Source organism: Lepus europaeus, chromosome 7, assembly GCF_033115175.1.
Source record: "Lepus europaeus isolate LE1 chromosome 7, mLepTim1.pri, whole genome shotgun sequence".
Lineage (NCBI taxonomy): Eukaryota > Metazoa > Chordata > Mammalia > Lagomorpha > Leporidae > Lepus > Lepus europaeus.
In genome coordinates, this window is record NC_084833.1 from 56,405,118 (window position 1) to 56,419,430 (window position 14,313).

The window sequence follows — 14,313 nt, forward strand, 5'->3', positions numbered from 1 at the left end:
ACTTGGTCCGAAGAATGTACACAAATCCTCATCACGGTCACTCTGCTGAGGTCCTAGCCTTAGGGATCCAAATCCGTGACTCGCCCTGTAGCTTCTGTCAGACTGCTGCTTCTTTTACCAGCCCTCTCCTGGGAGGACAGGGAAGCCAGTGGGGGGAGCTTTGCAGGGGCCTGGACAACTGGGCTGGAGACCCACTGGAGGTCGAAGCCTGCGCCTTTCCTTTGGGGCCCTGATTGAGTTTAGAAGAGGCTTGGAGCCTTCCTCCACTAGCAGAGTAGTCCTTAGTCCTCAGTTCCCAAGGAAAAGGAGCCAGATATGGTAATCATGCCTTCTCCGTGTCTGTCTCTCTCTCCCGCCCATCCCGGCCCAGCCAAGTGGGAAAGGGCCTCGGTTGCCAGAGGTGTACTGTGTCATCAGCCGCCTTGGCTGCTTCGGCTTGTTTTCCAAGGTAAGAGGCTCTGGCCTGCTTCCCTCCCCCACCACCCCATCAGCTGACAGCTCCCGCAGGAGTCTGCAGGCAGCTTAGATGAGAAAACCACCTGTGTGTGAGAGCGAGCAGAAAGAGAATGCAAGAGCAAGTACAAGTGAGCTCTGTTTCCCTCCGTGTTCCCAAGCCTGGCTCCCTACCTGGCTGGCTGGCTGGCATTTCCCCAGCTCCTGTGTTGGCAGTGTCTGCTCATGTCACGGCCCACTCTGGCCATGGGCAAAGCCAGGGTCCTTGGGGAAGCCAGGTGTGCCCTGGGGAGCTCTCAGATGATATTTCCTGTGCTTGACTGCTCTGCCTTTGGAGACTGAAGCCAGGCCAGCTGGGGAGCAAAGCAGTCACGGGGTGCTGCTCAGGTGTGAAGATCCTGGCCAGCCAGTCCTCTCATCTCCCAGCCTCTGGCCCAGCCTCACCAGACGCTAGGCTGCCCTCTCTTCTCCCAAGAGGTGAGGAGAGGCAGCGCCCTGACGCCCTTCCTTCTTTGGCTGCTGCCGGTGGGCACAGGTGCTGGATGAGGTGGAGCGCCGGCGTGGGATCTCCGCTGCCTTGGTCTATCCCTTCATGAGAAGTCTCATGGAGTCGCCCTTCCCAGCTCCAGGCAAGACCATCAAAGTGAAGACATTCCTGCCAGGGGCTGGCAATGAGGTAGGGATTTCTGCTGCCTCTTCTCTCGGGCGCCTGCTGAGGGTCCAGTTGCAGGGAGGTGCAGAGTGCAGCCCCCTCCTCGCCCACATGTCCGCACACCTGGTCAACAGGGACTGGAAATGTTGCCAGCTCTTCCTTCTCTAAGGGGCTTTCCTGATTGGACTAAACCACATTCCACCTGCTTTCCTTTTGTTGACTCAAATCTCTCTGAATAGGTGCTCCTCTCACAACCAGGGGTGGTGTCAGACCTTGGGGCAGAGTCATAAAGCTAAAGAGGGACCAGCTCTGTTCTTGTGGGGTTTGGAGCAACGGTGGGGAGCCTTTATTTTGCCAAGGGCCACGTGGATATTTATAACTTCATCTGTGGGCCATACAACATTATCAACTTAAAAATGAGCCTGCTGTAGATAAATTGAATTTCAAGTCCTACCTGCAGTTGCCTTGGCAGGGCCAGACCAAATGGTTTCATGGGCCTTACACGGCCCTCAGGCCAGACGCTCCCCACTCCTGGTCTAGAGGGGCACACTAACGTTAAATACTTCTCTCTCTGAATAAGGGCAATTCCTGAATGTGTTAAGAGTGAAGTAAAGGAACAGGACCACCCCCATCCCAAGAGTATGTGCTGAGAGACCTGCTTTAGACTAGACGGTCAGGGAAGACCTCTGAGAAAGTGACAGGGAATGTCCAAGGAGGAGGCGTTTTACCAGTTGAAGTGGTGGAAGGAGGCTGAGAGAGTGTGGAGAGAAGATGGTTCCCAGTGGAGGGAGCAGCGAATGCGAAGGCAAAAGCTGGAAGGGTGTGTGTGCTGGTCAAGGGACTGAGAAGAGGCCAAGACGCGGAAGGACATGGAGCAGGGTGGGGAGGCAGGCAAGGCCCGAGGCACCGTGTTCCTGCTGGGCCAAATTAAGGATTTTGGATTTTTTCATAACAGCGTTACAATAAGATCTGATACATGTTTTTAAAAGCTGGCTCTGGCTGCTTCATAGAAAATGGCTTGGAATAAGAACAGGGAGACTGGCTAAGACACTGCTGCCGTAGCACAGGCAAGAGATGACAGTAGCTTGGACGAAGGCATAGCAGAAGGGAAAAAGAAGTAGATGGAATGAAGATGTATTTTAGAGCTAGGAGTGACAGAACTTTGTGTTTGATTGGAGGTAGGGAATAACTGTAGCCACGGTTTTAAGGCTGACTCCCAGTTTGCTGGCTTGAGCCGCAGGATAATGATGAAGCCATCTCCTGAGGTGGGAGCCCCGGAAGCAGGAGCAGGTGAGGAGGAGGAAGCTCCTTCAGCCTTATACATGTTAAGTTTGAGACATCCCTGAGACACCTAAGAGGAGGTATTTAGTAGACACAAGTGTAGGTAGGGAAAGGAAGGGAGCCCTCTGTCCCGAGGAACCCCACAAGCAGAGGCGCTGCAGTGGAGGACGTAGCAGCCGCCTCGGGGGCCCATGCTCAGAAGCCAGGGAAAGCAGGTGCCTCAAGAAGGAGTGGTCAGGCTGAGGCACTGCCGGCTGCCTTGACAGGGGAGGTGGGGCCTTCGTGGGGTGAGTTGAGATGTGAAGGCAGGTGAGAAGGGGAAACAGCCCTGGTCGCAGTCTTTCAGGTCCCTTGGCTGTGAACAGAAACAGGGAGGGGGCCGTGAGGTGAAGGAAACATGGAGCCAGGGAAAGTTTGCTAAAGATGGCTACTGGACATGGCCCCAGAGGAAGAGCTTAAGGTGAAGGAGAGGGAGGGGCAGTCAACTGCCACTGAGAAAACACAGGGTGGGCTCCACAGAGGAACTGACTCTCGTTGGGAGAGAAGGAAAGGGTGGTGGCCATCATCTGATGGCTTTGGTTGTCTCTCTCTTTTTTTTTTTTTTTAAATTATTTGGCAGGTAGAGTTATAGACAGCGAGAGAGACAGAGAGAAAGGTCTTCCTTCTGTTGATTCACTCCTCAAATGGCTGCTACGGCCGGTGCTGCGCCTATCTGAAGCCAGGAGCCAGGTGCTTCTTCCTGGTCTCCCATGTGGGTGTAGGGGTCCAAGCACTTGGGCCATTCTCCACTGCCCTCCCAGGCCACAGCAGAGAGCTGGACTGGAAGAGGAGCAACCGGGACCAGAACCCAGCGCCCATGTGGGATGCTGGTGCCGTAGATGGAGGATTAACCAAGTGAGCCACGGTGCCAGCCCCGCTTTGGTTGTCTCAAGAGAGAAAAACAAATTTAGTCTTTGAGAGTAATAGGCAGGAGTTAGATTCTCAGAGAAGTGAGGCAGAAATAAATCAGTTGTTGCAAAGAGTGGGAGAGGAGCTGCCCAGAGAAGTGTACTGGGCTTGCTGGGCAGTGGCAGACCCACTTGGGCCTTTCTCAGTAACTCTTTTCGCCATCCTCACGTGGTATAGAGGTGGACAGCTGCCCCTGTCCTGGGAGTCCCTCGGGATCTGGCCCCGGCCGCCTCACCAGCCTCATTTCTCATCACTCGGGCACTCCCCGAGCCTCATTTCCCTTTGCTCAGAAGGCACTGCCCTCTCTTCTCTTTGGGGAATCAAGTCAGGCATCTTGTGCCCCGGGATGCTTGCCCAAGCCCGCGTGTTGGCCGCCCTTCCTAAATGCCTCCCAGCCCTTGTGCAGGTCTCTACTACACCCTTCCTCTGGCCTGTCCTCCTCAGGGCTGGACAGTTCCGGCTCCTTGAGCCCACTGGGCTGTGATCTTGAGGGCACGGGTAAATGAGAAGACGCCCAGGGCCTGCAAGCAGCCTGTGTGAACTCTAACCCCGGGCAGCTGGACCCGAGGGGTAGTGGCAGTGTGTGGCTGGGTGCTGCAGAGCAGAGCTTGTTGGGCTGCCAGCAGGCTCTTAGGAGGAAGGGTCAGGAAGCTTCCCGTGACCTCTGCGGTGGGGATAGGGCCCAGAGAGGATGCAGAAGCCTTGATGTGATAGTGCTGTGGCATTCCATCAGCCCATGTCCACCTCACTGGGGGTGTGCCCAGCATCGTGGTAGTTGCTCAGTCTCCCAGGTATTCTCTGTCCTGCAGGAGAGGCAGTTCGGGAAGAGCCATGCAGTATTTTGGGCCCATTGTGCCGCTTCTCTGGAGCCTAGAGGGATCAATAGTGAGCTGGGAGTTAGAATTTCTTCACTTACACCCCAAGGGAAAATGAGATGCTGTGGGGCCAAAGCATCTGATGTGATGGGGCTGTGAGAGAGTTCTTGTTTCTCAGCCCAGTTCTCAGATGCTGAGGAGCTGGAAGGGGGCTAAGCAGGTCTCAGTGACAGCTGCCTGGACACAGCCTGAGTGCCTGCAGCTCCTCCTCTCACCGCTGGGATTGGTTGCTATTCTCGCACCCCCATGACTGCGCCCAGAGAAGTGGCTGTTGGTGCTATAGCATTGACCTTGGGAGCAGCCTTTGGAGGGAAGAGAGCTAGGCCTGGCCCTGATAAAGACAGTCCTGCTTCCTGGCAAGAGTAAGGAATGGCCAGCCCTTTCCTTGTGTTTTCTTTGTCCCTGGTACAGGACTTAGGGTGATGGAGATAAGGGCCAGGATGGGAGGATAAACATAACTTCTGGAAGGAAGCTCTTTGCTAGCAGGAAAGGGAGGGGACATGGCAACAAGGATGAGCGGTGCTCCCCATCCAGAGATGGCTGGGAATACAGTTCTGGGATGCAGAGATGTTGCTCTTCCTGTGGCCTGGAGAGCAGTGGCAGCTGTGGGGTCTGGTCAGCTTGGGGAGATAGACAGGAGGGTGAGGAGGGCCTTGCAGATGAGGCTGTGTGGCTCCCTCCTCCTCCTTATCTGCATGAACGGTGGGCTCTCCTCCCCTTCCTGAGATCTGATGGACGGCCCCTTAGCTGCTTCTTCCGGGAGCCTCCCCACTGTCACAGGTAGCCCGCTTACCCCCCAAACTGGTGTTTAATGGGTGTGGGGCAGAGCTGCGGTCTGAGAAGCAGAGCCTTGCTCCTGTTGCACAGTGGGGCAGAACAGGGACCCTCGGCCAGGGGCTGGGAAGGGAAAGCAGCCTCTGGATGCTTTGTGCAGGGCCCCACTTTGCCTGTGGCTCTCCTGCAGGTGTTAGAGCTGCGGCGGCCCATGGACTCCCGGCTGGAGCATGTGGACTTTGAGTGCCTTTTTACCTGCCTCAGCGTGCGCCAGCTCATCCGAATCTTTGCCTCGCTGCTGCTGGAGCGACGGGTCATTTTTGTGGCAGATAAGCTCAGGTAGGGCCCAGCAGGGCAAGGGAGAAGAGGGGGAAGACACACCCATGGATTAATTCAACAGTGGTTACGCGCCCTGCTGTGTGCCACATACCTTGGTATTAGTGTGTGGAATATGCTTCTGCGTGTGTGTGTGTGTTTGTGTGTGTGTGTTTGTGTGAAAAGATAAAGACCAGAGGGAGAGGGAAAGGTTGGCACACTGGGGCAGAGGGCATGGCTGAGGGCGCAGGGCCTGACACTGTACAAGATGGCAGGATTGAGAACCCAGTGGAAGACTTGGCCTGAAGGGAGAAGGATGCTTCTTCCTTTGCAGTAGCCAAAAGTGTGCAGGTGTGGGTGTCTCGCTATGGAAAAAGATAAGAAATTGAGCTTCCTGGCTGCTGGCTGTGCTTCCTCTGGAGGGGAAGGCTAGGCCGTCTTGGTGGTCTGTAGAGTTTGGGAAGAGAGACAAAGTCGAGGATGAGTTCCTCTGAGAAGCGCTGACCCATCCAGCGAGGGACCAGTTCAGGTGTGGCCGGGAGAAGGCAGCTGATGGGAATGAGCCGGGGCCCTCAGGGAGGGGTGAAGAAGGATGAGGAGGGGGTGTTGAGGGTGCAGCTGCAGGAAGCTTGGCCAGCAAGCTGGGAAAACAATGTCGGGACTGGAGGTGCCAGAGCGGTTGGGGAGCTGGTTTAGGAGGGATAAGAAAAGAGCTAGGCAGACAACAAACGCTCGTCTGAATGTCTACATTTATGGTTTCAGAAGTGGAGGTGCTGAGGAGGCTGGTAATGGCCGTGAGGTGCCTGGCAGAAATGATGGAAGAAGTTGGAGCTATTCTTGGCAGTCGAGAACTCAAAAAACAATGGGGGGGGGGGGGGGCTGTGTGAGGAGTGGGACAGGCAAGGAGAGACGGGCTCTTGATGACACGTCTCTCTTTGTCCAAGAATCCATCCCAAGCAGCGGGTTCTCTAACTTGGTGGAATTAATTCAGTCATTTAGACAGGAGTTAAGCTCCCTGCTACATGCCATGCTGTGTCAGCTGCAGAGAAGAGGGCACTAGAGGAAAAGTCCTCTTCCTAGTTCATCCTGCGGTCATTTTTTAATCCCCTGGTATATTTCCTTCTTTATGTATGGGGGTGGGGACAAGGCGTGAACCCCTGTTTGCTCGAATGGGGCACTGGGGCAGAAGCCCAGGGCTACCCTCAGCCTGGGGGAAGGAGGAAGGAAATAACACCAGAGCTTCTGGCTTTTCCAGAGAGGCCAAGGTTCAGGAATGAAGCTGCCCCTCACTTGTTCCCATCACAGCCTCAGTGCCTCTGAGTCCCATGGTTCTAGATGTTTCCTTGAGTCCCTAGTGAAAGGACCCAGCAGCTGGCACTACTGGGCTGTGGCGTCCCCCGTGGGCCCTGCCTGCTGCCTCTGCCAGCCACGTTAATGGTCAGCCAGTAAAGCCCCTAACAGAGCTTGCACCACAGGTTTATTTTCCAGCGGGGTCCCACCCGGCCCGCTCCCAGCTCAGCCTTTTCTTTGCCACCCCCCCACCCCGCCCCATCCCCAACTCAGCTCCGGTGGGGCTGTGAATACAGCCATTGTTGCCTGTGGTTGCAGCTGCCTCTGAGCGCATTCCAGACCATTCTGGGAGGAAAATAGCCCAGGCTGCTGTTCTTGGCCTGCTCAGCATTCGAGTTCTGCCAGGCTTGGCTCTTAAAAAAGCTCTGCTTCCTACCTGGGGTCTGCCCGAGACCCAAGAGGGGTGGGCCAGGGTGGGTCCAGCCAGCCTGGGTTCTGTGGCTTGTGTCTGAGGTTCTCCACAAGCCCTTTGTCCCTCTCTCCTTGTTCGGATGTGTGTGGTTGTGGTGGAGGTGAGGGACTAGTCCCCCTACTCATTTGCTCCAGGAGTTGTCCCAAGCTTGTGTCTCCCTAGTCTCGGACCCGTGGCAGGGATTGTGGAGAGTAGTGTGTCCCCACTCAGAGAGCCCTTCCCAGGGTCTTGCTCAGACCACTGTCCTAGGAGTGTGGGGAGCTGCTGTCCCCTGGGAAGGGGCCATCCGGGCCAGGGCACCTGTGTCTCTTGTCCAGGCCCAGCACTATTTCAGGTGTCTGTGAGGTGGCAGGACAGCCAGGTGAGGCACTGGCTGACAAGAACTTGGGAACACTCCGGAAGTCCCTTAAGAAAAGAAGGTTTCTTCTGCCATGGAAGGGACCCGTGTTCTCACACACGAGAATCCCCTGCTGGAGCTGTGCAGGCAGCACCCAGGGCTTTCATGGTTGATGGTGGGGCCCACACATACGGTAGGAAAGGCAGGCCGGAAAAGGAGCTGGGCTCTGTGCCTCTGTGCCCTCAGCTGTATTATGGGCCCTAAGAGAGGGCTGGACTCTGCCCCTGACTTGAGGGGCCAGGGCAGGCACATCTCCTGCATTCCTTGGCACCACGCGAGCCCTCAGCACACAGGGGGCACACGCCCACTTCTGTCCATCCTGGCTGGCACTATAGGGGTTGTTCTCCCTGTGTCCCCTTGGTCCTTCAGCTCAGCAGCCAGACCAAAAGACCGGTGACCCCCTCTAGACCTGCAGCTACTTTGGAGCCTGAGAGAGCAGATAGGCTGGGCTTCTCAGCCAGACAAGGAGGGTATTGGCCGCCTCACCTTCTGATCTCTCTGCACTCCCTCCTCACTCAGCACTATTTTCAGTTAGGAGACAAATGAGTGGAAAGTGAGAGGACAGAACAGAAGTAACCCTGGGCCAGGAGACAGCCAGACTGGTGTGTTCCAGCTCTGGCACTTACGAGCCAGCTAGCCCTGGGTATCGCTGACCCCAGCTGTGAAATGTGAAGTTGGCAATGACCTCTGTGGATTTGGAATCAACTCCTGCCCATTTCACCCTCTGTGCTCCCTGAGCTGGTCCTCCCACCCCACGGCCTCTGTGCATCCCGGCTGCCCTTGGGGATATGCGAATGAGTCCCTTGTGTGCTCTGGTGTTGTGGCATGCCTTCATGTTTGTAAGTTGAGTTCCCAAACAGGGTAGTGAGAGTGTCCTTGAGGCCTTGAGCACTGGGCACCTGGGGGCTTCACCATTCCACAGGGTCTGACCTGGACCCCTTGAGCCCCATTGGTATTTTTGTTGCACTGGAGGGTTTAGCATCCAAGGATGTCCTTAGCCCCCAGCAAGCTGTGACCACTCTTCCCCGGAGGTGCTGGGCCTGGGTTCAGGTGCTGTGTCTCTCTCTGTCCACCAGTACCCTGTCCAGCTGTTCCCATGCCGTGGTGGCCTTGCTCTACCCCTTCTCCTGGCAGCACACCTTCATTCCTGTTCTCCCGGCCTCCATGATTGACATTGTGTGCTGTCCCACCCCCTTTCTGGTCGGCCTGCTCTCCAGCTCCCTGCCCAAACTGAAGGAGCTACCTGTGGAGGAGGTGGGCCGCCTGGGACCCAGCTGGGGGTGGGGGTGGAGAGGGGAGGAAGGGTGGCAGAGAAATCCTGGGAGGGAAGGGCAGTGGGGGAAGGCAGAGAGGCTGCTGGGATGTATTTGTGGCCTCTGGGCTGCTCTCCCTGGGAGGTCTTTCTTGCTAACCTGGGAGGTTAATCTTGCTGTCTGGCCCTGGGGACCTGGGAGGTGCGGAGGCCTGGGAGGGGACACTGCAGGACTCATATCCTAAATCTCACTGCTAATGACTCCTTTTCTCAGGCACTGATGGTGAATCTGGGATCAGACCGATTCATCCGACAGGTGAGTGGCACACCTGCCCTAGGGTGGGTGCTCAGGAGACCCAGGTGCTCTACACCATCTTCACACTCTGGGTTCCGTACTCACAGAATCCACAGGGCCTGAGGACCCTTCACTTCAACAGGATCCGCCCTTCTGGTTGGCATTGTCAGCCTCTGGCGTTGTCAGCTTCTGGGAGGCAGTGTGGGAATGCAAGAACCTGGCCTGGCAGTCCAGACTTGACCTCTGGCCCCCGCCACCTTTGAGCCATGTGGTCTTGGACAGGTCTCTGAATTTCTCTGAACCAGGGCTCTCCTCTCTAAAGCAGTGATGCTGATAACATGTGCGTGAAACGTGGAACATGGCTGGGGGATGATGACATAAACAACTGCCTGGCAGTGACTGTTGTCAACCACCAAAGCTTCGGTCAGTCATGGAAATCCTCCTGGCTCTCTGCAGAGGAGCACAGCCCAGTGCCAGGCCTCTGGGAGTGGACTCTGGGTACACACCACTGACACAGCTAAGGACCGTGGGGTGCAAGGTGCTGAGTTGAAGGGCAGCCTGACCTCGTCCCCAAGACACAGGCCAGGCCACAGCCTCTGGGGAGCTGGCAGTGCAGGCACTGGGGAGACTCCATGAGGGTGTTGGAATAAGAACCCCTGGCTGGCCCTGGCCACCTGTGCCTCAGTTTTCTCATCTTAAAATGAAGTTGATAATAGTATCAGGGCTATTAGGAGAATGAAATGAGATTATGTATTTAAGCGCTTCCAAAAGGACTTAGCAGCTAGCAAATGCTCATCCATGTCCACTGTGGTTATCATCATTTCTCCTGCAGATGGATGATGAGGACACGTTGTTACCTAGGAAGTTACAGGCGGCTCTGGAGCAGGCTCTAGAGAGGAAGAACGAACTAATCTCCCAGGACTCGGACAGCGACTCTGACGATGGTGAGGGAGGCGTGCCTGGCTGGAGTCGGCTCTGGGCCCAGACAGCTTCTGCTCTCAGTCTGGCCTTGTTTCTGCGCACCAGACCCTCTCTAGCTGCCGAGGGCCCAGGTTTGGGAACTCACTCTAGTACTCCTACCCCAGCTTTGGGAAGGAAGAGCCAAAAGGTGGCATCCACTACGACCCTTCTTGCTAACTGATCTTCCCTCTCAGGCCATTGGGAGATGGAGAGCACCTCCTTTTCCTGGGAGGCCAGGTCCATCACTTTGGGTGAGGGATGTGGGGACAGTAGGGCCCTGATCTCAGATTTCTGTTTCATTCACCTGGCAGGGATTTGCCAGCTTCTGTGTTCAGAGTTTGCGAGCCCCGGGAGCTCTTGGGCTTGTTCCACGCCCATGAGCACGAGAGTCAGAGTTTCAAGAACAGATGAGCGGTGCCGACAGGAAGTTTTCTTGGGAAGAGGGAGGCTATGCTGCCAGGGACTGGGGACGCCTTGCAAACCCTTGACCTGAACCTCAGAGATTCTCTTTTCCTTCTCAGAATGTAATACCCTCAATGGGCTGGTGTCGGAGGTGTTCATCCGGTTCTTCGTGGAGACCGTCGGGCACTACTCCCTCTTTCTGACGCAGAGTGAGAAGGGGGAGCGGGCCTTTCAGCGCGAGGCCTTCCGCAAGTCTGTGGCCTCCAAGAGCATCCGGCGTTTTCTTGAGGTTTTTATGGAGTCGCAGATGTTTGCTGGCTTCATCCAAGACAGGGAGCTGAGGAAGTGCCGTGCAAAGGGTAAGGCCAGGGGGCTCAGGTGGGGAGCTTCAGGCCTTCTCCACTTTTTTTGCCACCCACAGGCCTGATTAAGTGGGCTCTATGATGGAAGCTGCAGGGTATCATGGAGGACCAGGCCTCTTTTTTTTTTTTTTTTTTTAAGATTTATTTATTCATTTGAAAGAGTTACACACAAACAGAAGGAGAGGCAGAGAGAGAGAGAGGTCTTCCATCCGCTGGTTCACTCTCCAGTTGGCCACAATGGCCAGACCTGTGTCGATCTGAAGCTAGGAGCATCTTTCAGGTCTCCCACGCAGGTGCAGGGCCATTTTCTACTGCTTTTCCAGGCCACAGCAGAGAGCTGGATCAGAAGTGGAGCAGCTGGGACTTGAACCAGCGCCCATATAGGATGCCGGCACTGCAGGCGGCGGCTTTACCTGCTACGCCACAGTGCTGGCCCCGGCTAGGCCTCTTAACACCCCTTTTCTTCTCATAGAAACTTCCAAGGGAGTGTCTTTCTTCTTCTATTCCAATAAATGCTCTCGCAAAGCAGGGCACAGGCTGGTGCCATGTGCCCAAGAACGGGAGTCATTGGCTGCCTATCCCCTCCTCAGATGCCCTTCTTAGTCAAAGGACCAGACTGAGCAATTTCAGGTTGTTCTGAGAACCTAGGGGTTGTGCAGTCCCTCGGAGAGGATTGAGCAAGCTCTCCTAAGTTGGTGGCCATCCCCATTCAAGGCAGATGATTACATTATCGTGCTATTTCATCAGCTTCACTCTAGTTTTTCCATTTCATCAAGATCTGTCTAACCCCAGGGCTATCTCTCCTGTCCACTGATACTATCCATTTGGGTAACAGATCTTTTTGGAACAACATAAAGCACCCTAGGGACAGGCATTTGGCATAGTGGTTAAGAGGCTGCTTGCAATGCCTACATCCCATATTGGAGTGCCTGGGTTTGCATCCTGGCTCCACTTCTAATTGCAACTTCCTGCTCATGCACATCCTACAAGGCAGCCAGTGATGGCTCAGGTGTTGAGTCCCTGCCGCCAATGTGGGAGAGCTGGATTGAGTTCCTCGTTTCTGCCTTTGGCTTTTATGGACATTTGGGGAATGCACCAGTGTGTGGGAGATCTGTCTGTCTCTCTCTCTTTCTCCCTGTCTCTTTCCCTTTGAAGTAAAATGTTTTCGTCTGGTTTTTTTTTTTTTTTTTTTTAAAGTGGTCTAAAGAAGCCAGAAGTGTGTAGTCAGGGCAGCTCTGAGATGAGTGGCATCATCACTTGAAGGTGGCTCAGGACTGTCACTGGGAGGCAGGGCATTGGCGGTCTTCCTGCTGTTCAGCGCGAACACTTGTGAGATGTCACCAGCGACAGTTCTGATGCATCAGCATGAATGCTAATACAACGTTCTAACACAGTAAAATCCCAGATGCTTGATTTTTCCTCTTTTAGCATCTGTGCCCCATGGTCCTGGTCAGAGGCCTCCCCTTCCCTCCCTCCAGTGACTGTCCTCTGACCTGCTCGTCTTCTCCTCTTTCCCAGGCCTCTTTGAGCAGCGAGTGGAGCAGTATTTGGAGGAACTCCCAGACACTGAGCAGAGTGGGATGAATAAGTTTCTCCGAGGTTTGGGTGAGTAGCCATGTTACGGATGAGATGGATGGCCAGCAACAGGGGAGAAGCTAGAGGATCTATGTCCCAGAATCCCCCAAGTCAGCACCAGCAGGTATTTATAAAGGGGCTGTAAAGAGAATAGGAGATCCCTTGGTGAAGACAGTGTTCCAAGCCAATGCTCCAGTGGCATTTAGCACGATATTTACCAAATTGCAGAACAAAGAGGAACTACAGATTCTCACATAGCTCAGCTCTTTGTGGGTGCATTCCTTCCTAAGGGAATGTGAGGGCTGTTGGGGCCCTAAGCTTTCCACCAGACTATAAGGGGTCCACAAAAGTAGCAGCGCCAGAGCAGCGCCCTTCCTGCAAAGCCCCACGCCCTTCAAGGAGCTCAGCCAGCTAGATCACTGGATCATAGCATGCCTCAGTTTGAAATGAAATTAAGGCCAAAGAGGTTAGGTGGCTTGCTCAGGGCCACACAGTGATTAACTTAGCACCCTGATTGGAGTGCTTTCACTCCCCTGGATCAGATCTGCCACAGCTGTAATCCAGTCTTTCTAGTCCTTAGGCTTCTATCGAGAGGGTTAGGGTTGCAGGAAGGACCCGAAGGGGAGGTTGGAAGAGATGACATTTGAAGCATTCTCACTTCTGCCCTCTGGCCCACAGGCAACAAAATGAAGTTCCTCCACAAGAAGAATTAAACTCCTGTCCCGGTAGCAGAGTCCAGTGCCTTGCAGAACCTGCAGCCTGAGGAGAGGGCCCAGCCCAGGACCCTTGGGGCTGCTTGTGGCTACTCTGTCCCCACAGACCCCATCCTTCAAGCCAGCCCACCTCTGCCTCCACGATATCCCAGGATACTGTTTGTAAATAATCTGCTGTAAGCTTTCTTAACTGTTTTGTAACAAGCAAAAAGAATCTGGTAAATATTTGTTTATTCCCAAGGGGCCGGTGCTTTCCTGCCCTGCCTGAGCATGGATGAAGTGTCACTGGGTGCTGGTGACTGGCCAATTATGTGCAGCTGACTGTCTCGGCCAAACCACTGATCTTTCCTGGAGGCTTTGGCCTGCCTGCCCGTGGCCCCCGCTGCCAGTCTCGGGTCCTGGAGAGCAGGCGCTGTCTTGTGATGCACAGGAAGACAATTTTTTTTTTAGTCTTTAGATTTTCTATTTTTCCCCTAGGAGCCCCCCTCTCCTAACCCTCAGTTTTGAAAGGCAGAAGCCAGTCAGTCTCCATTTGCAGCATAGTGCCGAGGCTCTTGGGCCCTTCTGTTCCTCCACCCTCTGAGATGGTCAGTGAGTCATGGGAAGCCCACCCTCCAGCTCTGCCAGTGCTCTCTGGGCCCAGCTCTGGGTCAGTGGTGGCCATGATGCGGTACAGGGCATCCCTCCTTCCCACCTTCTACGGGTGTTCTCAATAAACAGTGTACAGTTGTTTGGGCCCAGAGTCCCACATGTCCTTTGGCCTCATTTTCTAGAGTTCTCTCTCCAGGGAATGGGCTGAGAAAGACCAATCAGGGATGAAGCCCCATCGTGCAGGGAACTGAGTACTTGATTAAGGGGGTTTGCTTCCATATGGGTCACTGATCTCCCCTGAACCGAGTTCTCTGGACTGATCTGTATGACTGGTATTCACTGTCCTAGTTCAGCTCCCTCTCCAGCAGCCAGCTGTTGAGACTCTAACATATTTCTACTGATGGGAAAAAATGTTCTTTTCCCTCTAACTCCTCCATCATTAGGTGAATCTGAACATTTTCCTACCCCGTCTGGAGCCTTTAAGACATCGTTGGGTATCCTGACTTTGGTGTAGTGAAGTCCAGCTATTGCCAACCCCAGGACTTGGTCAGAGCCCTCACCCCACTGCCTGTGACTCTTTGATGTCACTCTATGGGTAGCATTTTTCATTGGCACTCTAGGTTTGCATACAGAAAGTTCTTCCACATTTCATGTAAGAAAGCAGCAGGGTGGAGAATAATGGTTGTAAGGTCTTTGGTAGAACAGA

General features: G+C 54.6%; 1 protein-coding gene across 11 annotated transcripts in view; it reads left to right on the forward strand.

The window, feature by feature from the left end:
* DENND2B (DENN domain containing 2B) overlaps window positions 1–13,822 on the forward strand; it is a 175,179-nt gene extending 161,357 nt beyond the window's left edge. For 3 of the 11 annotated variants that reach the window (XM_062196541.1, XM_062196543.1, XM_062196539.1), the window contains 9 exons: window positions 371–448; window positions 989–1,129; window positions 5,174–5,322; window positions 8,534–8,711; window positions 8,984–9,025; window positions 9,837–9,948; window positions 10,486–10,725; window positions 12,247–12,333; window positions 12,982–13,814. In XM_062196541.1, coding sequence (XP_062052525.1) covers window positions 371–448; window positions 989–1,129; window positions 5,174–5,322; window positions 8,534–8,711; window positions 8,984–9,025; window positions 9,837–9,948; window positions 10,486–10,725; window positions 12,247–12,333; window positions 12,982–13,016 — 1,062 coding nt within the window. In that variant the 3' untranslated portion in view covers window positions 13,017–13,814. Of the gene's footprint in view, window positions 1–370; window positions 449–988; window positions 1,130–5,173; window positions 5,323–8,533; window positions 8,712–8,983; window positions 9,026–9,836; window positions 9,949–10,485; window positions 10,726–12,246; window positions 12,334–12,981 lie in introns of all 11 variants that reach the window. The other 8 variants (XM_062196549.1, XM_062196550.1, XM_062196548.1 and 5 more) reach the window with 5 other exon arrangements.
* The last annotated feature ends 491 nt before the right edge of the window (window positions 13,823–14,313 follow it).